Here is a 22,914-nt window from a genome sequence, read left to right on the forward strand (position 1 = left end):
GATTTGCGCACTTCAGTATATAATAATTAGAACAAAAATTTGTAATTATTTTTAACAGTTTTTGGCGGATTGTGGTCAATATAAGAACAATTTCTCTCGACTTTCGCCGACAACCGAGCAATTTTTCAACTATTAAGTGTAACTCGTTCGTTTCCATTTTCTCTAAGTTTGCGTTTTCCATTTTACATTGTCCGCACAAAATGTATACATCGTCGATCTAAAGAAACGCAGACAATTCTAATAACCTAGTTTAACGTACAGTTAGGAAGTCAGGAACGATTATCCAGTAGTTAAACCAGCTTTAGAATCCCGTCTTAGTTTGCCTTAACCGCCGTTGCTTAATAAAATGTAAGTCAGCAGTATCGTTCTGCACTCGAACGCTTTTACGCTGAACGTCCATAAACCGCGAAGATGACATTTTATAGTTGTACTGCTCAGTGAGTATATATTTGTAACAAAGCAATCGCAAATATTTTAGCACGCGATGGTCTGCCTGTAATTTGTTGGATAACACTTCTTTTATGTGAAAATCTCTTCTTTTTTTGTATTTGGGGGACTTGACGTTTAGGAAATAACGGTCTTTGGTATGAAAACGGTTTGTTGGGTCTTTGTAATAGCAACATCCAAAAATACATTTTCGCTTTTAAAGAGTCCTTTTATTCACAAAAGAAATAAGAAATCGGGGTTAAAAATTCCCCTATATTGGCGTAAGCTTTATTTCACATTAAAAAAAAATAATTTCTTACAAAGCATATCCATATTTGTTATTTTTTGGATAATGTTTAACGAAACCTTAGCAACACATTTTGTTAACCTATAATAAATTGTAAAATGTCTCATTTATCTTTGCTTTTGAATCCATGCTCTGTGTATGGTGTGTCGGTCAAAAACACCGGCCATGTCCAGCACTGGCAACATTGTTCCATCCGATCCATCCATACTTGCGTCACGTTAAAATGTAAACAATACTCTCTCGATTACATATCTGTGGAAAAGTCGAAGTCGATTCCTTAAAAATTTTCATTTTCTTTTTATTCTGAGTATTATTTTTGTTTTCGTGACATATGGTGTTGTCTGCTATATAAATAAACAGCAACAACAGAATCATTCTCTCCAATCAATCAATATCACTAACCAAAACCAAAAACGTTGTTTTCAATGTTTCAATGTTTCGATACCCCCAAACTTATTTCTATGTATTTATATTGTTAACATATTTGGCAAACATTTTATAGGAAAATTATATTCTGTTTTAGAAAGATTTCAAGTTGCTGTGGATGCTGTTGCCCCCATATTCTCCATGGGTTTCTTTTTAATTTTTTGTACGCAGTTTAGATGAAGTCGACAAATACGTAGTCAAAAATATCAACCGAAGCAATAAAAATGTTTTCTCTTAAATAGGTTTTATGTCGAAAATCTTTATATTCGTATAAAATAGTTTTCGGGTGCATATTTTCGCGTAAACGAAAAGAATGTGGTGATGTTTCCGTATTTATGAACAATTTAAAACGGTAAAGCAAAGTTTTGTGCAGTAACTTGTCAACGAAAGAATGTTGAAAATTATATACGACCGGGACGTTAAAGAAAATTTTTGTAGATTGCAATGTCTGATCAAAACGCAGTGCCTAGGATTACGATTCAAATATTTCTCAGAACAGGTTGGATTTATGATTTGGAAAGGTACGGGGTATATTTTCAAGCAGCATACGCTTGTACACACTCACAGACGCACCAATATTTTGTAAATTGTAATAAATTCCTAAAAAAATTACAAAATGGTATATGGTATATGTGCGTGATCTACGGGAAGGCGTAGTTCGTTAATTAATGTGCTTAATGGATATTCGAATGTCCACGTTCTAGAAATTACTATTTATTTTCAAAAAAACTTTTGTTATAATCTTATAAACTTGAGCCTAAGAAAAAGCTGTCTGTTTTTGAACCTTCAAGGAAAATTTTCTCATTTTTACATTTACATTTACGTCAGATCTTTATTACTTTATACATGATATATCACTTGTACAGTCATTGTTATAACTGTTACATAAATTCTTTGAAAGGTGTATCGAAAATTTCAACTTTTTACAAATCGCAACAATTAGATCGGAGCTAATGTTTTCGAAAAAATATTAAGGAAATTAATATCCTCAAAAAACGCTAAAGATGGTCGTTAAAGTGTCATATTTGCTCCAATCCGTCATCGTCAGCAAACCATTCTCTAAACGTAACTCCGCTAAGGGGTCCATATTTCGATCTATATTATTAAATTAAAATTATTTAAATTCACTTCATATCATTTATTATCAACTAAAATAAAATCGCTCCATGTTAACGTTAAATAATGTTAAGTCATAGTGTTGCATAACATATACCGGGCGTTACCGATTCGTGTGCAAAAAAACCGATCGAACTTTTTACTCCGGTTACAGTTAAGGCAATCATCGGTTAATTCCTAATATACCGACAGATCAATGCTTTCGGCACATAACGCTCTAACTAGAACCTCTCACGGTGTAAAGCAATTGCACCTAAAGGCAGCTTATAAATCCGTTATTGAGACGGCCTTGCTGCTAACTTATACGTCCCAGCTCGTATAGTTCGGACAACGATATAGGGGCCATCTTTGGTAGCGGCGATCCGACGCAATTCTTTGTTCGGCATGAACCTAATTACGCCCCTCAGTATGGCAAAGCTGTGCTTACACCTTTAAAGCCGAACCGTCGAACCGTCACTACATTAGAGCAGCCCGTTTAAAATATCTTTTAAATGTAAATCATGGGCTCGTTAGTGTTATGGTTTTGGTAAATTTCAATGGTCGAACTAAATCGTATCAACGGTCTTTTTCAACTTGCATAAAATTAGTCCTGGAACTGCAAGTTACTTTTAGTTGCGTTTTCAATTTTTTATTGCAGAGGGTAGAACGGTTCCTGTTCTCAATTATATGACAGGATAGGTAGCTTCAATTACCAAATAACCCGCAAATTTACAAACCAAGCATATACGATTTGTCGTCAGAAAACATACCCCAACGTACGCATATTTTTCTAGTTAATATTGATTGCAATATAAAATAAGCAAGTTGTTGATTAGTTTATAAATTAACTGGTTTATTTATTAGAAACGTGGTTTAACACCACATATTGTTAATATAACCATGGACAACAATTCGCCGTTTGCATAGGACCAATACTTTTCAATCTGTTTCCAATGCAAAGACAAATATTTTTAAAAAATAAAAAAAATGCTTCACTCATTCTAATTAGGTGGATATTTTTTCCGGTACGGAAACGGAATACAAATATTCTTGAGTTCAGGTTGTTCAGTAATCTAACAATTCTTTATATTTTTGTTTGATTCAACGTACAGTCGAACTTCGATAAGTCGAACTGCGATTTGACACATGAAAATTTCGAGTTATCAAGACTTCGAGTTATCAATAAAAACTACAAATGCATGTACTTTTTCATTCATTTTTAAAAATGGGTTATACGTTACGTAAATGCCCGAAAATTATGAAATAGTAGTACATACAAATGTATTGTATATGTAGCCAGTATATATAAACATAGTATGTATGCACATATACATACATATGTATGTACATATTAAAGTTTACTCTTTCACTGGGAAAACATCAGTTATTTGTGACTGACGACCGGATTTCTTATTTTGGTTTTCAATAAAAGCTTCAATTTTATTTAAACAATCGTAGAGGGAATCGGTTGTGTATTCACGGTTTTCAAATAGGAACGCAAGACAATCAACGAATTTTCAACCAATTCATTTGAAGGTGGTTGCTGAGAATCATCTTCCAATTCCTCCTCCATCGTGTCACTTTCGTAGTCATCATCATGTTTAACTGTACCGGTTCGGATCTGCAGGACTCGATAATATCTTCATCAGTAGGAAACTCTGAAGTAACAATATCCTCATCCACATGTCTAAAATCGTTGATGGTGCTACCTTCTGCTATACATCTAATACGTCTTCACTCTTTTCTTTCAGGCGTTCACTTAGGAAAATCAAGGGAATCTTATCTTCTTCTTCCCATTCAGAACTAACCAAAACCGGCTTTTTTAAAACCATTGGAAATTGTTTCGGGCTTAACGTCGATATCCATTAGTGTAATGTTATTGTTTTTGTTTTATTCGACACCACTTGCACTGTCATTTTCCATTGCGGTGATGACTGAATGTTTATGTTTCATAATTGTAGTCACTGTACTTGCCGAAATCCCATACTTCACAGCTACATCTTTATTTTTTGAGCCACTGCCTTTATAACCTTGAATTTTTGATCAACAGACAAAGCTTTTAAAGTACTTTTTGATGACATATCAACAAATGCAAAAATCCAAAAATATCTTTATTATAATTGAATAGGGATAGTATTTTTCACTTAGTATTAACTAGTAAGTCATACAAGTGAACTTAGCAAGCACAGAAACTGAACTGCTTGCATAGATACGTTAAAAAGACAGGTTAAGATCGGTCGTAATTAGGGGGTTCCCCGACAAAATTCGACTTATCAAGAATTATCAAGATATTCGAGTTATCGAAGTTCGACTGAATATTAAAATCACTTAATAATATTTTATTGAGTACAATTAATAATTATAAACATTAAAGTCATACATGAAATTTAAAGAAACAACCTAGACCCAAGTGTTAATTTTTATACATTGTATAATTAAGTAAAATGGTGTATTGTAGTTAAAATAAATCAAAATATACAGTTGTAGCGATTGTATTGTTTACTGTCTTTGGACGTTTGGTTGTTGGTTTAATATGAAAAAAAATGCGGAACCGGGACTAATAAAAATTGAGAGATTCATTTTTTCATTATCATCTAACACAAATTTCAACTTGAATTATACGAACTAATTATTTTACAGGTTGTTTCGTTAGTTGCGAACAGTTCATAGATGGAACGAACCTAATAAAATGACAGTTTTTCAATGGTATAGACCTGGTTTTCATCGTTTGTAGGTTAAAAAATAAAGAAAGACGAACCCGGTCACGAATAATTGTAACGTAACTGTATTTCGAGTAAAAATTTTTAGACGAAGGTAGACAAGTTTTAAAATTAGTGATGATACGTTTTGTCCGGGCAAGTGGCTTCGCCTATTATTTATTTTTTACCTCATATGTTATTTATTAATTTGACTTTATGCTTTACCGCTCCTATGGACCTTGACATTCTTCTAGAGGATGTGTCTGTCTCTGTCCGTTCCTAATCCATGCAACGGTTGCATTAGAAAAATATCGTTACTACCGCTAGTTTATTTATTGCAATTGTTGTGCAACGGCGCTAAAATCTAACGGGCACGTTTTGATCGATAGACAAATGCTGTTTAATAAAAAAAAAGCAAGATCGGGCATATGTTTTCTTCGTCCGCCTGTATCATTTGTACTTTAGGGTGAATAGTAAGGCGATAATTTCACTTGAAGGGTCGAAATTAAATGTTGGTTTTGATGTCGAAGTTGAAATAATAAAGGTTTCATAAAGGATCATAAAAAAAGAATATAATTATTAGAGTTTGTCTCGAGGAATGAGTTTTGATTAGATAAAGGCATAATTTCTCATTTGATTGAAAAATGTTTGATTCTAGACAGACGCATTGTTAATGACTGAGAAATCTATGCGCAGAAAATAAGTCCGGTGCCTACAAAGCATTCTTAAGAGTTTGATTCGGGCGATTGGAATTAGAATCGAAATTTTTGTTTAGCCGTAATATGACATCGAATTGGTTAAGAATTTTGTTCGTATATTGTTTTTTGATAAGTGCTGCACATAATTTTTCAATAAATAGTAAATATTTGAATATGGAAAACGATAAATCTACTTCCACTTAATATGTAACAGTTATAGATCGTTTGTTTTACAATTCGCATTTGCGTTGTTTGGTTGAAAAATATTCGTATTGCGAATGTTTAGGTTTTTATCATTTCACGTGGTTTTTTTTTCATTGATCGACGACCGGCACTAAAAGTGTAGACACAAGCAAGGCTCCAGTGCATTATTACTTGTAATTTTGCGTCTTAGAAACGGTGTCAAGCCGAATAATGTTGCCGTATCTATTTAACATCTATTTACTTAGAAGATGCGCACAATTGGGGACATCGTTTAGTTTATTCTTTAGCAAATATGAATAATTTTAGCCGCATGGTTAAGAACCTCTTAATATATTACCAAACGGGCGAATTTTCCAATTAAAAATTCGACCTTGACGCGAGGAGTCAATCGCGTAAAAGCCCTTGAAAGCACGAGAATAAGGTTTCTGTCTCGAATTATCGACGGCTTTATCTAGAAGAAAACACAAAAAAAAAGCGGAGAACTAATAAATCGAATTAAGTTTTTGAAAAAAAAAGGATTCCGCGTCCGAAGATAAAGCTCGGCTAACGTGAAACCTGAATTCCATTAGCATTGTATACGCTTGACATTTAATGGACGCCGCGCGGGGGCAATAAAAACAATTAAAAAATTAAAGTAAAAATTGGTGAATAATTACGACGCACGACTAGAATTAATCTTTTTTGCGGTTAACTGCGCGTTTGCTGACATTTTCATGTGAATTTCGATAAAAATTTAGCACCGCCGCAGCGCGTTTCGAATTATTGTTCTCGTTGCGTCATGGGAACAGAACTTTTGATGTTTTGAAATTTATTGCGCTTTTTTTGTTTTACATTGTCAGTGTGTGTCACACTTTTTGCTGTTTTTTTGGCTCAAGGAGCTTCTGCCCCCTTTCGCACATAATAAGCAATTAAAATGCCAAAAATTGACCTATTGCCCCATGTGCATTGGTTGAATATGTTTCCCATCTTCGCTAATTACGGTTAACCGTAACAATCCTTGGGACAACAAACTGTACCAACTAAATGAATATGTCTAAGTAATATAAAAAAAAGGGCATTCAGTCATGCAAGCAAGGCTAAAAATCGTCTTGATCGTCTTTGTTATGCGAAAACTGAGACAGAAGATCGATTTTAATCGATTAAATATGCGAACACCATTCGTCTCTTTTTTTTTTAAATTATTCAGCGATGACGCCGGTCGTCTCAACCTTTTAATTATTGTTTTATTTAGCTTATCAAGGAATTAAAATACCTACCGTTTTCGTCTTGCACGCTTTAAAGCATTATTAATATTAAACGCTTCTCTGAAGGTAAACGAGAGTGAAACATTAAGTGTGGCGAAGAAGTATAATAAGCGCAGGTCTAGAATGTTAAATATTTGCGGGCTTGTCTCTTCTGTTCTGACATTAAATAACATACTTATAAACAAAGAGCAATTTTCTATAAATCAAAGGGTTCCTTTCTAATTCGATATCTCTGCCCAGGTTTCGCAGGTTTTGTCATTTGCTTGTTATTTAAAGTTCACTTACAAAATTAGTCTTTTTAGTCTTTAAATTAAAACTTTGGCAACTCTTAAAAAATTAATAAATTCTTATTATCTATTGATAAAAAATCACCCTAACAGGTCGATTCTAGTACAAATTTGTTTAATAATTACAGAGGCACTAGATGGAATAATTACATAACGAAACATAACTTATAACCTAACCTAACATAAGCATTAATTCTAATAAAAAAACAAGGGAAGAGGAAAAGACTGTTTCTTTTTTTAATTAGGGATAATGGGGCAAGAAGTTGAGAAAATAGGTAAAAATTTTAAAATTGGCGTGGGCAGCAAAACTGTGTCAATATGTCTAGAGTTTATACGGCTAACAAAAAAATTAGTCTGTTTAATCAAAGAAGTTATTTAAAATTTTAACTAAAGTCATTAAATAATGGTAATCACTAAGAGACCCAACGAATATTTAATAATATTTAATATATTTCAAAAACTTTTCACTTTTTCCAGGCTGTTAATCTGATAATTGTACGTAGGATTTCAAAATACTGATGCAAACTCTAACTTCAAACAAACGCTTAAAAATTCTGATTAAGCTTTATTGAAAATCTCAGAATTTAATCCCAGCGATTTTAAAAAGACGTGATAAAAATTATTAGAAAAATCTTTCTAAATTAAATAACAATCAGGACAATATACCTTTTTCCACTATTTTTAAGCGATTATATTGTGGATATCATGGTGTTTCCGAGTGATTTTCTATTTTTTGCAAATTTGTCGTAATACTGGGTTTTATTAAAAGCAAGTGACTATAATTATAGCAAATGTTATAAAAAAAAACAAATTAATGGAATACATATATTCATATTTACGCAACAGGAATTAATTTTAGCAGGCGCGATTAGGTTAAGACAAAATGTTTGATATGTATACCATGTTAATTAATTCGAATATAATAAGTATTGTTCAAACACATTATAGAATGGCAATTCAAGAAATTGGTTCAAAACAAAAAATGCAAGGTCAGTTATTAATCAAATTTCTCCTAGCGTACTCGCGAATCAAAATAATTTGGTATAAATCCAATCCGTCGGGTAGACGTAAATCCAGCAATTAAACAAGTCGTTCTACAATAATATAAATGAAACCGGTAGTGAAGGATGTTATAAAGAGGCAAGGTCGTGTAATTTTTTTAATACGATTTGGACGATGCGCTTTTTACACTCTCGTAGATCTTGTTTTGATTGTTAAAAATCATGAAAAATGCTCCTGGGCCGGCCTGGGCTGATGCTCTTGACATTTTACTGGAAAAGACCCTGACGACCACAGAACAACTTTCACGCGTAACAGCCTGCTTGATTATTACGGATTTAAAACAAACACGCCATCTATTAGTGTTGCGGACATCATTTAAAAGCGTTTAAGCGATACACATACAAAATGGGGTTTTGTTTTTTTCTACAAACCATTTCACTGTTATTTTAAATAACTCCTGGATTTTTGCAAAAAATATTCTACAGTCTATTCCCAATTTGTTATTTTAATAAATCAAATTCAATATCGTCCATTAAAAAAAAAATAGGCTGTCAAAGTTGTCAAAGCCTTATATTAGACATAGTAATACAGAAAATAAACGTCAATTCTGACAAAATTTGTTTCTATTTAATTAAAAGTAGTTAGTTTGACTTTTTTTTCATTCAGTAAGATATGCCGTGATAGTAAGTTCCGTTTCATATTTCTGAGTGTAGCTTTACTTTACGGAGCCTCTGCTGTTGTATCTTAAGTTTTAGAAAAATTAAAACGGTTGGGGCTATGACTTTTGGTCTATTTTGAACACAATAACTGATTAAATCCAAGGAAATAAAAATTCAACTGAAAATGCAAGAAAACTAAAATAGGAATGCAAAAGTTGTTTTGTTGAATTGTTTAGTTTTTATAGGCGTTTAAATTAGATAAAATGAGACCAATGAAAAGTTTTCAAGTGTTAATAACTCAAAAACAATTGATAATAGAGTCGATACTATAATGAATAAAATCTTTTTTGGAATAACTCGGATAGTTTTCTAAAACTTGGCTATGGCAGATTATAAATGATAACCGTGTATATTATACATTGTAAATTTGTATGTAGAATCTCAAGATATTTTTATGAAACATTTTTCAAGTTTTGGCATAGATTTGATGCCTTAAAAACGGAAGTAGGTTTTAAGTTACTCTTTATTTGCTAGAATCTTCATTTTGAGAATGAGACAAGTGTATGGCCAAAAGCCGTCATTTTTATTGCGACATCCTCACTCACAGTCTAAGAAGAACAAAATATATGGGGTCTTTAAAGGGTAAAGTATGCCAGGGCTGGAGTTTTTTGTCGAAAGCGGCGACCCAGATTATAGTTTATCTGGTTTTCATCTAAAATGGAATTTCTCTCATCGTCTCGAGATGTTGATGGGATTTCAGCTCGATACGAACGGAGTTGTTATGTAATTTTGCATAGAAAACAATAAGGTTGGTCTTTAAACTAGGCGACTTGTACCGAGAATCACAATACCATTGTTACACCACGCGGCCACGAAAATCTAACTATTGTTTTTGTAGCTTCCATGTTTTTTTTTCGGACAATAACTTAATGAAAAGTTGCGCGTGTTGCATTTAAAATATGTTAAATAGTTAACGTAATGGCTTCTCGATATGAGACAGGGAGCCCATCGCATCTGAGGCCGAACGAAATTAATTAAGATATTTAAAAGGGAAATCAGCTTGTAAAACACCCTGTATGGGCCGTGGACTTTGAATTTAAATAGCCCTTTACGATGCTTAGATTTTCTCCAAGATGCCTAGTTTTATGTTTATATTTTAGTAAATGCCAATCTGTTATCACCATAAATTTACCTTACATAGACATTTATTTCTGCTATTACCATATCGCAAATGGGATTTTCTTTTGAATTCGAATGTAGGCAAACGTAAAAAGTGCGAAACCGCTCGTTCAACGGTCGACCTTTGCCTTTTTATGTGCTGCAGGAGATTCGACGATTGAATAAAATTGCTTTCCAAGGCGGGGGCATTTTTTTCTAATTTCCAAAACGGCGGGAACCGAACAAATAATATCAACACCGCCACTGTTTCGACAATCTTGCGTCATAACGTTCGTCGAGTATCATTTTTCTCGTGTAGTTTTCATTCCTGAGGATTTTGCGTTATCACGATGATAGTTCTCGCCCGTCTCCTGCTGAATGCAAACAACAAAGCGGCCTTTTGAACCCGCACTTCTGTTTTACCGCTCAGTACCACCGATGTTACGGATAAGGACCAAATTGTACTGCCTGAGTGGCACTTTATGATTTCACACAGACTATGCAGTTCGTCTGCAGTCCCTAACGGTATATCTAGGCCAATTTTTTAGATTAAAATTTCAAAGATTACCGAGTTTTGATTCGAAATGGTAGTTTTTTGAAAATGTCACCAAATTATGCACTTTATTACTTAATAAATTGGAGTTTGGGTTTAAAATATATCTCTGGATTCATTTGAAGAAACAAAACTCAGAAAAAAAGATTGTTTTTTATTATCTACGGAACCTAGCGGCCTCTTAAGGGAGGGTGACCATATCGAGACATTTTTGTAGTAAGTTAATTAATATTAGTAATAAAAAAATAATAAATTTAAGCTCTCCATGTGAAGTTTTTTTTTCGTTTGAGGATATTTTTTGGGGAGAGGGGAAAGTTTCCCCCTTTTCAGAAAAAAATAAAACGTTTTCACACGAGCTAGGAGTTGAATGAGTACGACATTCATGTTGCACACAAATGATATATTATCCTGCCCCTCCACCCTTTAAATTAACTGAAACTATATTCCTGATGGGGCTAGATAGGACCTATATGGAACCAGGAATAGAATCTGGTCACTTCTAATTTAATTAATAAAAAAGCAAGACGTGACTTTGACTCAAGAATTTTTGCCCTCAGTATTGACACACCATTGAAGAATACACTTTAATAATACTTTAAGTTTGGTTGTTTGCTGGTGATTGATTAAAACTATCTTTCATTGCTGTGCGCTACTATCAGACTTAAATAGTTTTACAGAATACTGTGACACAAACAAATTAAAGATTAATACGAGCTTTCAAATAACGTTTTCTAGATTCAATAATAACATTGATTTTAGTTACAGCTTAAATAGGGTATTTCTTGAAAAAACTTCTCGGGGTTAGATTCCAAGTTATTATTTGAGAAACAATAATCCTAAATCTGTGATTCTTTTATATAACACACTTGTCAGGTCAAACTTGGAATACGCGCGTTTAGTAGGGCATCCAATCTATTTTAAATAATTAAAGAGAATAGATAACAAAAAAGCTTATACATTACCTTGTGTTCAAACTCTACCCAAACCTAAATTGATTTTAGTACGAAAAAACTTAGGCGCCTTTAATTAATAAAACTGAGCTCCAGAAGATCGGTTTCATACGCTCTTTTTATCCACAAATTATTCTCTAATAAAGGTCCCTGTCTTCAAATATTATGTTGAATAAATATATTGGCCAATCCAAGATTTTTAACATATACAGTTAATCATCTTGTCATGGTACGATTAGGTTCTGTCCAGTAGCATATCCGTAATAATTTATGATGATTTCATATTATTTTTCCAATTGTTATTCAGGAATAGTAATAGAATACTTATGGGTACTCTGCAAATTGTAATTTTTGTGTTATGTTTATATTCAGTACCGAAATAAACAAATAAATCAATGTGTTTGGTCGAATCATGACACGCTATATTCAAATCAATTTGGTTTGCAATAGAATAGTCATTATTTTAATAAAAATTGACAACTGATACTATTTTATTGATGATCTTAACTGTAAATGGCGTTTATGGTTTGTTTATTGGTCGGCATTTTATGTGTAAAAACCGTTTCGGACAAGTTTCCAGTAGGTGTCAATTTATTTCCAGATACTGTTTGTTTTTAGCGGTAGGTGTTAATTGTAGGTCAATTATAAGAACATTGACATCACCGCGGTGATTTTCTGTGACCGAGATTATAATTACAGGAAATTATCGTTCTCTTCGAATATACGTAAAGCGATTTCGTACGTAATGATTAATCACCTATATACGGCTTATCTTTTATTTATAATAGTAAACTATTAGGTATGCAAGTAATTACTTCAATACCAACAGTATCTCGAGTACTAATCTAGCCCGGGGCAATTCCTAATAAAGAAGATCAAAGACAATAACACTAAATTAAAAAAAGAGCGTGAGAGCAAAGGAGATTATAAACTGACCTTGTGCGTCAAAAGTTTATGTAATGGCAGGCATTTTTACCAATTGTTTTCTATAAATATTAATACAGCGCGACATAGAACCGTTTATTCTTCATTTTGTATTCTTCGATAGCGTCAGCTAAACCTTTAGCAAAATGCGGCATAAATGTTTAGATGTCTCCTCACCGATAGCGTTGATATGTTTGTATTTATTTGTAATACAACTGATGCGAATGAAATGAAATGAAAAATTTAACCATATTGCATTTTAACTTATGTATTGTGTCTAATCATTTCTTAGAACCAGATTTAAAACATTTTGATTTGAGAAACAGATACGATTTTCGATTTATAATTGGCACAATTAATAGGCAATCACGAATGTAAATGGTATTTGAAACAAAAAATTATGCATCAATCAAACCAAAAAAAAAAGCCCATTTATATATACATTTCTTAAAAATTTATATGCCATAAGTTAACGGCGAAATAATTGTTGTGTCCCAGTATCAGGGTTGCCAATGAGGTCGGCAAAATTACTAATTTCAATTGGATGGGGAGTGTCTCGTTGTCCTGGAAAATATTGCATCTTGCGTTCGGTGCTGTATATAATATTCCCAAATTAGAATAATATATAACAATTTAAGAAAAATTTCCACTTCAACAATTAGTTTTCAATCAATTTGTAATCAGATTTTGACAGTCAATAAAAATACACAGACGTATATACGGTGATATGCGTTGAAAGCGAATCGTTGAAGATTTTGATCAAAGTAATGGTTTTGTTCGCCCAGGGGTATCGTGTTTGGGTCCCCTATCATTTCAGATTCTCGTCAATGGTTCGTCCGATTACACTAACAAGAATATGGTAAAAAATTTTATTTAGCCGCGAGCCAAAGTGCAGAAACGATTGATTAGATTAATTGCAACGCTTACGTGAAACATTTGGGTAATTATAAAAAATTAATAGCTGAAGATCATAGATTAATAAATAATTGGTTCAAATTCTTTGTATGGGATTTTTGACTTATCGTAAAGCGAATGCTACTAAGCCCGACGTATTAGTAGTCAGAAGAGAATAAGAATAACTTCCTTCGTCGATTGAAAGATACGAGGTTCCGGTCAACCAGAGACAATGCATTTGAAATAATAAGTTGAATTTTCTCTTTGCCGTTTCATTTTCTTATTTCTAAGGCCAGCGCGGAACATAATATGTAGGTTTTGGGATGTCATCTACCACGTGGTAACAATCATATACTACAAGTGTCCGTCATTGGTCATCATTGATATAATAATAATTATTACGTTACGTTAGCAAAAATGGCAGAGAACAGCCCGTTTGTAAGGGTTAGGCAGGACCTCTGATGTTTGAGTCAGCAATTAGTTTTACATTTTTGAGCTTTTAGATAATGTAATTCTCTGTGTTGGAGAAACTTGAAATTTAATTTATGTATTATTTAAATGTAAAAAAATGTATTTTAGATGCTTCATTAAATTTTTTTGGCAAAATTAATGGTAATAAGTAGAATGTTTCAAACCTAAATTTGCTCTAACTCAAATAAAATATTTTTTCTATTCAGAACAAGTGTATAGATAGTATAAAATAGTGATTTTTTAAACGGAAATTTTATAAATCTAGCAATAGATTTAAGACACCTTGTGAGATCAGATGAAGAAATCTTTTTTGTGTGTATGGAGGTGAAAGTGGAGACAAAAATTGTGTAAATATGTATGAGCAATCTTATGAACAGGGGTTCTTTGAGATTAGGCATATCATTGGGACGATTTTTTTATGATTTGAATAATCATCGTAGGCTATATTAAAAGATTTTTTTTAGAATTTGGGGAAGTTTAGACAGTAACAAATATATTCCCTTTTTGTATAAACACACGGGGGAATGAATATCATTGCGAGTGAAGCCATAATTACTATTAAACGATTCGATTATTTATATTTGGTGAATCTTCTAATGAAAGGAAGTCCAGCGTGTGGTCAGTGGCTATTTTTAAAGTTTCGATAATAGTGGCTAAATATTTAAGAGGTAAAATTCCTTCGTTTCTTCGCGTTCGGTTAGATTATCGGACTCGCGTCAACACGCTCTTACAAACATCCCAACCGAGAAATCTGTCTCACGAATTGTATCAATCTCTTCCAGAATCTACTTTTTATTATTATTTTTGCTTGCAATTTTTGATATGCCTGATTTGATATGATTATTACGTTTAAAACATCTCATTTTCCGTGCAAAATTACGCGTCAAAGCCAACAATCTTGCAAATAAACACGAGTCAAACCCGTAATAAAAGATAATCAAGCAGTGGCGATTTTTTAACACTCGATAGTAAATTCGTTGAAATCACGACCGAAGAAAATATTTAATTGTCTAAAATTCATTCATTGTTTAATTGCGGCAGCCGATGTAAAACAGGATGTCGATGTTTTCACTTCATCTGAACTTTTTTTTCCAGATCGGACATATTTTCGTGGCGACGCTTTTGGAAGGACAAGGTCACGGATATTTAAAAATAAATTAATTTTGTTGGACAGTGTCTATAAGCCATTGGCGGCCTTGAAGGTACGTTTGTTTATTTTTTTTTCTGTATTAAATGTGTCGTTTTTGTCGGCTGAGATCATTCGGGTTTAATTTAAATAATGATCAAACGTCACTACGGCTAGGCGAGTGATTTTCAAATACCGATTAATAAAAGTCGTACTTTTTAAAATATCAATTTTATTGCGGATGCTTACATTGAAAAGGTTCTATTAACGTGCCAAGAAATATGTTTTTTGTTTTATCAAAATATCCGATTTCAAATTTTATTGCGCTCGTCAGGTGTTTTTGCCTTTTTTTTTGTAACCATCGGTGAAGTATGTAAATCTGCCGGGCAATAAAATTTCCTTCTCCTTTTACGGGGGAACAAATAGATATATCACGTTACTATCTTGTTAATAAATTGCAATTGGTAGTTTCATATATTTATATAATTTCGTACGACTTGAACAAGGGAAGCAACGAGACAAAGTTAAAGCCGTTAAACATTATTAAATGTTTTAAACTTTTTGCGAACCCAATCGTGCATCAGCCAAAACGGACCACACCACACAATTTAGGGACTTGCTAAATTAAAATCTCATCGTAAAAATGTTTTTCAAACTGTTTATTTTATAGACGTGCTATAAAAAGCGTGATAAGGGCGCGTTTACATAAAAGTCTTTAAAATTCCAACGCCACTGTCAAACTTCAAATATTTTCGCCATACAGTTTATTTATGTTAGCCATAAAATGCGCTTTTTAATTTCGGCTATTGGGATTTTCGTTGGGGGGAATCAGAAACGTATAAAAAGAAACGTCTTTAAGTCCAATTAAACCCCTCTGGAAGGAGCCAATAAAAGTTGATAAGGGTCTCGGTTTACACGAATGCGAGGACACTTTGTTTTTATGCGTCGCTTTTTGGGCAGCGTACTTTGTGTATCGATCGTATAAATGAGGTTTTAAACTCGCCTGTGCCTTTTTTTTATTTTAAAGAACCGAAATTTGCAAGGATGTTTTGTCACCTCACGTGTCCTTGTATTTTCGATCAAGTTATAAAGGGGCGGGACGAAAATCCTTTTTAAGCGCCATTTTGAAGTTAAGATTAGTACTAAAGCAGTTTTTTACGATACGCCAGACGATATTTATTCAAATTGGCGTGCGGGCATTAAAAATTCCAATCCGCAAGACGTGGACAAAACGAAGTGGGTGTTTTATATAGAACCCGTCCTACCAAAAATATATCTGTGGCAAGTTTAGCGATAAACATCACCGGGACAAGTTCCTGCGTTATCGGTTTTATTTTAACTCTTCCATATTGTAAATATGGAATACTGATTAAGGTTTGACGACTGCAGATACGCGGAGACGGTGTCGTTAATATTATAATTTCATCAAACGGGCTTTAAGAATCGCTGCCAAAGGTCAATGATTATAGAAAGTGATAGGAGGTGAATGTAGCACCCATTGAAGATGGAACTCCCTAAATAATAGATTCCAGAAATAGTACAGCACAAGTTGATTCTTAAACAATATCGCCCATGTTACAGATAAATTAAAAAAAAGTGCAATTTAATCCGTATATTACTGATTGTTAACTTTTTCTAAACATGAAATTGTCGATAAGTTGACCTACAATATAAAAATATACCAGAATTAAATAAAAAGAATATATTCCGGTAAAATATCGATTTTTTTACGTCAAACTCCCTACCTGTTCTGCGAGTTGTCAAGGCGGACAAGTTTCTTGTTATTGGGCATGTTTGGAGCTTTTAAAAGCTCAGCAGTATTAAAAATTCGCGTCGTAGAATAAGTGGTTTAATGAGTTTTTGATATCCGTTTAATTTAGTTCACCCACCTTGTATAATTTGTCTTTTTGATACCAAACGTCCTCTTCTTCTTCGGGTGGTTGAAACGTAGCGTCCATGTGAAGGTCGTCGCGTGACCTCGACAGAATCCGGCGTCTAGATACCATTTCCGACGGAGTTTCTGGTAATGGCAGTTGTAAATTTGGTATACTGCAAAAAAAGACACCATGTTAAAGGCAAAGCTACGCATTCATTTGCGTAAATCAACGCGTTAAACCTCGACGTGCGAGCCAACATCGAAAGTAAAAATACGCACCGGCCGCAGTCGGTCAAAAATATCGTAAAAATTTCGATTTCAACATAAAAAAGTTGAAGAGTTGCAGCTGACGTGAGTCGAAAGACATCTCGTGGCTCGTTATTAAAGTGAAAGTCCACCCGAGGCGATGGGTTCCATTTTAAAGGTTTTAAGCACCGTTTTTCTTTAAAATAATACCGCAGATAAATTAGATTTCACGTGGAACGATTAACAACAAATAGTAGTCGGCTTCGGAGAGTTTTCAACAAAAAGGCGCCTTCGTTGTTTTTTTTTTTGGCTGCACACGAAATTGTTAATGATAAGTCAAAAACGAATATAATGCAGTTAACAAAGTGCACTGAGAATATTTTTTAAAATTAATATACATTTTTGTCCTAAAAATATTCTAACATAAATTTTTCTGCCTTAAACATTATAACAAACCGGAAACTTTTCGGTATAAGATATACAATGTTATATATAGTTGGTAGTGACATAGATCAGATGAAATGTAGTATTAACAGTGATTTGAACCGAACATATGAACGGTTATGTAAACACAAACTTAATATTAACATTTTTGGGAAAAAACAAAAATTGAGTACTGTTAATAGAGAAAACATGAAATAAATAATGACATGCTAGTACACGAAAATAAAATTAAGTGCCTTCGAGTCATGTTAGACTCAGAATTAAAGCTACGACCGCATGCTGATTACGTAATGAGAAAATTTTCACAAAAAGTAGGATTTATATGTAGAATAGGCCATAGTCTTTCCATGTACACCAAATACCTTTCAATTAATTCAAAACAGAGCATTAAGAGCGATGTTAAAGTGTATTAGATACACTCCTGTAAACCTAATGTCAAATGTCGTTAATGCCATGACGGTTAAACAAGGAATTATTTATGATGCTAATATTTTTATGTAGAAGTTAAGAAATAAACTATTACCTGATTACATCTGTGATAAAGTAAAATATTTTAACAGCGTGCATAGTTACAATACGAGACACCGCAATGATTTTATTTTAGTAGATAGGTATTGCTCTAACCAAATGACAAATTCTATTCTGTTGTTCTCTCCGAAAATGATAAACTGCCAAATACCTTGAAAAATTGTGATAATTTCCATTATTTTTTAAACTATGTTGAGGAAATATGTGATGTCTAGATTTTAAGTATAAATCTCTGTTTCATCTTAATTTTGCTTTTATGTTGATCTCTGGTTATAGTTGTGCAGTTTGTTGGTTTTGTTTTTGTATGTAGCAACCCAAGCTAATAAAGAAATATTATTAATATTATTATTATTAAAAATTCCTTTAGTTTTTTTTCGTCTTGTTTTTTCTTCTCGATATTAATATACGAGTAAAAAAAGATAAAAAGCGCGGGGAATTCGTAAATGTGACGGACATTTCGTGGGAATGAAGACAGTTTCCGAAAGAATACGCAATGGTATTCAGTTCATACAAGAACGGAATATCGTAGGTATCCGAACCTACCTTGTCGTATACCGTTTCCATAGTCGTTTTTCTCATGATAATTCTTTCAAAAACATTTAACGAATAAGTAATGCAGGTGGGCCGGTCGCCGCGAATCTGCCTACGAATCAGTTAAACTGTTACGTAACTAAATACGTAAAATGACGTACATATATGTACACATGTTTTTACAATTCCGTTCACTGACAAAAGGTCGCGATTGTCGCTTCCGTAGGCGCAGAGGCGCCATTTTGTTTTTGTTAAAGCGTTGCAACGAAAAAATTTTTACAAAATCAAAATATCTTATATGTTCCTCTTAATATCGACAATTTTTCAGTTTTCTCTAGTAGCCCGGAAATCGAAATGTTATTATATCAGATCTTCTCTCTTGGACGAGTGCTCAGTGCAGGCGATGGAACGGTCATTTCTCAGAAAAAACTATAAACAATTTATTACAAAAAAACATATTTAACTTAGTTCTAAATGTACGAGAATTGCCCTAAAATTAGTTTAAAAAAAAGAAAGATGATATAATATTACATTTTATTTATTACTTTAAACGTTATAAATCCCTATTGCTCTCGTTTTTAGTTTAATTTAATTTAATTTTCCCTGTAAACCCACAGGTTATTACGTGGAAAATACATTCTTACATAACGTTTAGTCATTAGTCAAATAAAACCTAGGTTTATTAAGTGTCAAAAGTTAAAAACAACCTTTAAAAACAAAAATCCGCCAAAATAATTAAACATATTTTGTTCGATAAAATCGCCTTCGTGTCTTCCATCAAAAAATTACCAATTTTTTTTGTACATGTGGAAATTGCATTGTGTTTTCCGGGTTTGACATCAGTATGGGAACAACAAGTTTTTTTTTCAAGTTTCGCAATCTTTCTGAACATTCAAATTAATCTATTGCGTTATGCGTTTTCAAACCACCTACATTTTTTCTGATATCCTGCTCGTCTTAATGAGAATTCAAACGTCCCATTGTCTATCGTCCATATACCTACGAGAAATACGTGTATTGATTTTTTTGGGAGGGTCTGAATCGGAAAAAATCCGCATAACTGTCATCTATTTCGCCTTGGATCGCAAACAGTGAAAAGAACGCCTTTAGACAACCTTGAACGGTTTTCAAGATACGTTTCGATTTTCTGGTGCAAAAAAATGCCTGGGTGTGACGCGGACAATCTTTGATCAGGAAGACAAAAAGGACAAATCAAAGGTGTTGTCGCGTATAATTTGCCTCCACTCTAAGTAAATCGTTTTCTGCGCGCGAGCTTGCGAAAATGTCGCAAGAAATTCTTTCATGAAATTCTTTAGATTTTTTTTTGGTCCGTATTATGCAGTCACCGAGAAATCGATGCCTCTCGATAATGCTAGAGAGGACATTTATTGAATGTTTAAAACGGATAAATATGGAGACGGAATTGTTGTTGGTTACTTAAATAAATAAATAAACTCCGTTTAGTCATAATACCACTAAATTTAACGTAGCAATAGAATTAAAGGAAACTAACCAATCATTATACCACAGCTTTCTTTGTGGATATTTGCACCTTAAGTTCGCATCAATTTTGATTGCCAATAAATTAATATAATATTGCACTTTCAGTGCTATTTTTTTTATTTATTTATAGTTTAGCTTAAAAAGTAGTCATAAAGAGTTAAAAGCAAGTTTTGTATTTTGGAGTTTAATTTCAAAAATTAAAATAACGTTTTTTTAAATAGGTAAAGATGTTTTTCAGAAATATTTTTTTTTTAAAAACGTATTTGACCGGCATAACCAGATGTAATCGGAAGAGTTTTGTATATTTTAAATTCCAAAGTTCGTGTCATCAATTTCAGTGAAATCCGGCAACCCTGCAACAATATTTGTAAAATATGTATTATTATTTTTATTACCGAAAAATTTCGTACGCTAGTTTTCCAGAACTTTTAATAGCGCGTTTAGTAAGCCACTAAAGGAAGAAAATTTATAATTTTTCGTTGAATCAAAAAATAAAATATCCATACAAAATGAGAAAATTGTTGCCATTATCTTTTTTATCATTTGATGAATTATTGTATTAACGCGGAGGTCTGCTGAGATGTCGATGATGAAAGGGTTAAAAACCCTATAACGAATAATTTACGAGCGAATTTTCTAAGGTTTTTGGGAATCCCGCCACGCGATTCCCAAATGTTTATGACAAAGCGGAACAAGTGATGACGCACCACAAATTTTTAGTTCGCCAAAAACCCATGGCCGGTATTTCGAAATACATTTTTTTATACCGGGGCGCTTTTGATTCTCGTCAATGTTAACAATACGGAAAAGTTTTGTACAGTTTTAAAATTTTATTTTTGTTTTATGTCATTTAAGAAGTTTGTCTAAAAAAAAAGAAAAACGTAGGCAGTTGCTTTTTCCTTTCCTGGTGCTTAGTAAGGTCAATATACTGTATGTTACAAATTTGCCGCGCGCACTTTGTCACGCATATTTTTTAATTTTAGATGGTTCCTGAAAGTGGCAATCTGTGGCCGATAGTTTTTAAACGCAATTATTTCAGCGGTTATCGCGTTGTGAAAAAAGCTCAATATTAAGACGATACAAAATTGGATTTAATCTATTATAGCATATAATATGTGCGAAGAAAACTGTAACGTTTTTATTCCCCACAACGTTCTACCGGACTTTAAAGATCGGAATTTAGACTTATTAAATAATTCCAAAAAAAAAGTACCAAAATCGATCACGTTCTTCAACGGTAGAGGATTTCGTATTATTCGGTAATGTCATTGATCTCTGTCTTTTTAAGCTTCTTTTCGTATATAAGTCAGCATTTACGAAGATAATCGTCGGGTTAAGTGTTGCAAACTGCGTAGGAACCGCCGAATTATTAGCAGATTCGGGAATCCGCCGACGTATGTGTTTCGTATTTTTATTGCTATAAATGGAGCATCTCGTAAGATGATTTTTGCACGTCTAAACCGTGTGTTCGTATAAATATCTATATGCGTGATTGCGAGAGAGTATGTGAAAAGGTGAAACTGTCTTATTTAGCCTTGTGAAGACGAGCTACCTCAGTGGCGTTTCGGTTAAGATTTCGTTTTACAATTTAATACGCCGATTTCCTGCATTAATCATCGTTTATTTAGAATTAAAGTTACGCCACGGCTGAAACAAATTCGCGTTGGATTTGCAAAGGTATAAAAGCGGCGTTTTTTTCTAATTTTTAAGAAATATTTTTTACGCGCGACGCTGATTAGGAAAATGCCAACGCAGATGATTCTGTGTCGCTTGTTTTACATAAGTCCGGTAATTATAGCCGTAGGAATGGAAATTTCTTTAACATTAGGAAGCGAATTAAGCGCCTTTTAACGTTTTAATAGATTTAAATAACTATTTATGAAAATCGATTTTAAGTAGAATTGCAGCAAATTTGTCAAACTCGTTTTGCGGACGCCAGGTATTTCTTACAAAAATCGATATGAAAAATTCAAGCATGTTTCTAATTTATTTGCCAAAATGTCATTTTCTTCCGTAATTTTTTGCCCACGTCCCACGTTGCACCAATCACCCGCTTTGAATCTGCGAATACGTATTTTGCAAGTGAATTTATGTTGGTTACGATTGTACGTTATCGTGACATTGCTTATCTTTTTTTCGGAATTGATACTTGTTAATTTTATAAATGTTTGCCCATACAGTTTTCTCTGGTAGATCATTATACCGGCAAACAATTTGTTTGTAGTTCGTTACGCGAGAGAAAGCCGGCGGCCAATTTAAAAACGAAATTAATTTTAAACTACCCAAGATCGTAATTTAATTTTATGATCTATAGGACAAACGAATTTTTTTCGACGTAATTCGGCCCGAAGTGTTTAATAAAATGTTTCGACACTCTTTTGATTTAACATGATTAAAACGCCGTAACATGAAAACATCGTAAGGATACGATGTATAATTGTCTCTGATTATTCACAAAAAGAGAAGTTTTGAAATATCCGCCTAAACAGGTGCTGTTATCCGTTTCGGATGGTTTTAAGCCGTCGTTAACTACGCACGGTGGACTCAAATATGAATTAATACGACTACTCTATGTGGCAAATATATCTTGTGTCATTGTTGACGAATGTTATGCGTGTATAATACAATTTTATGTTTAGTTTACTTCGAATGATTATTACAAT

The 22,914-nt window shown here is 33.2% G+C and overlaps 1 protein-coding gene across 2 annotated transcripts in view; it reads right to left on the reverse strand.

Annotated features, from left to right (window-relative positions):
- Positions 1-22,914, reverse strand: part of LOC132695515 (uncharacterized) — an 86,587-nt gene that overhangs the window by 25,341 nt on the left and 38,332 nt on the right. For both annotated transcript variants that reach the window (XM_060659803.1, XM_060659804.1), the window contains exon 2: positions 17,013-17,172. In XM_060659803.1, coding sequence (XP_060515786.1) covers positions 17,013-17,172 — 160 coding nt within the window. The remainder of the gene's footprint in view (positions 1-17,012; positions 17,173-22,914) is intronic.

Source organism: Cylas formicarius, unplaced genomic scaffold (assembly GCF_029955315.1).
Source record: "Cylas formicarius isolate icCylForm1 unplaced genomic scaffold, icCylForm1.1 PGA_scaffold_12__32_contigs__length_19106922, whole genome shotgun sequence".
Taxonomy (NCBI): Eukaryota; Metazoa; Arthropoda; class Insecta; order Coleoptera; family Brentidae; genus Cylas; species Cylas formicarius.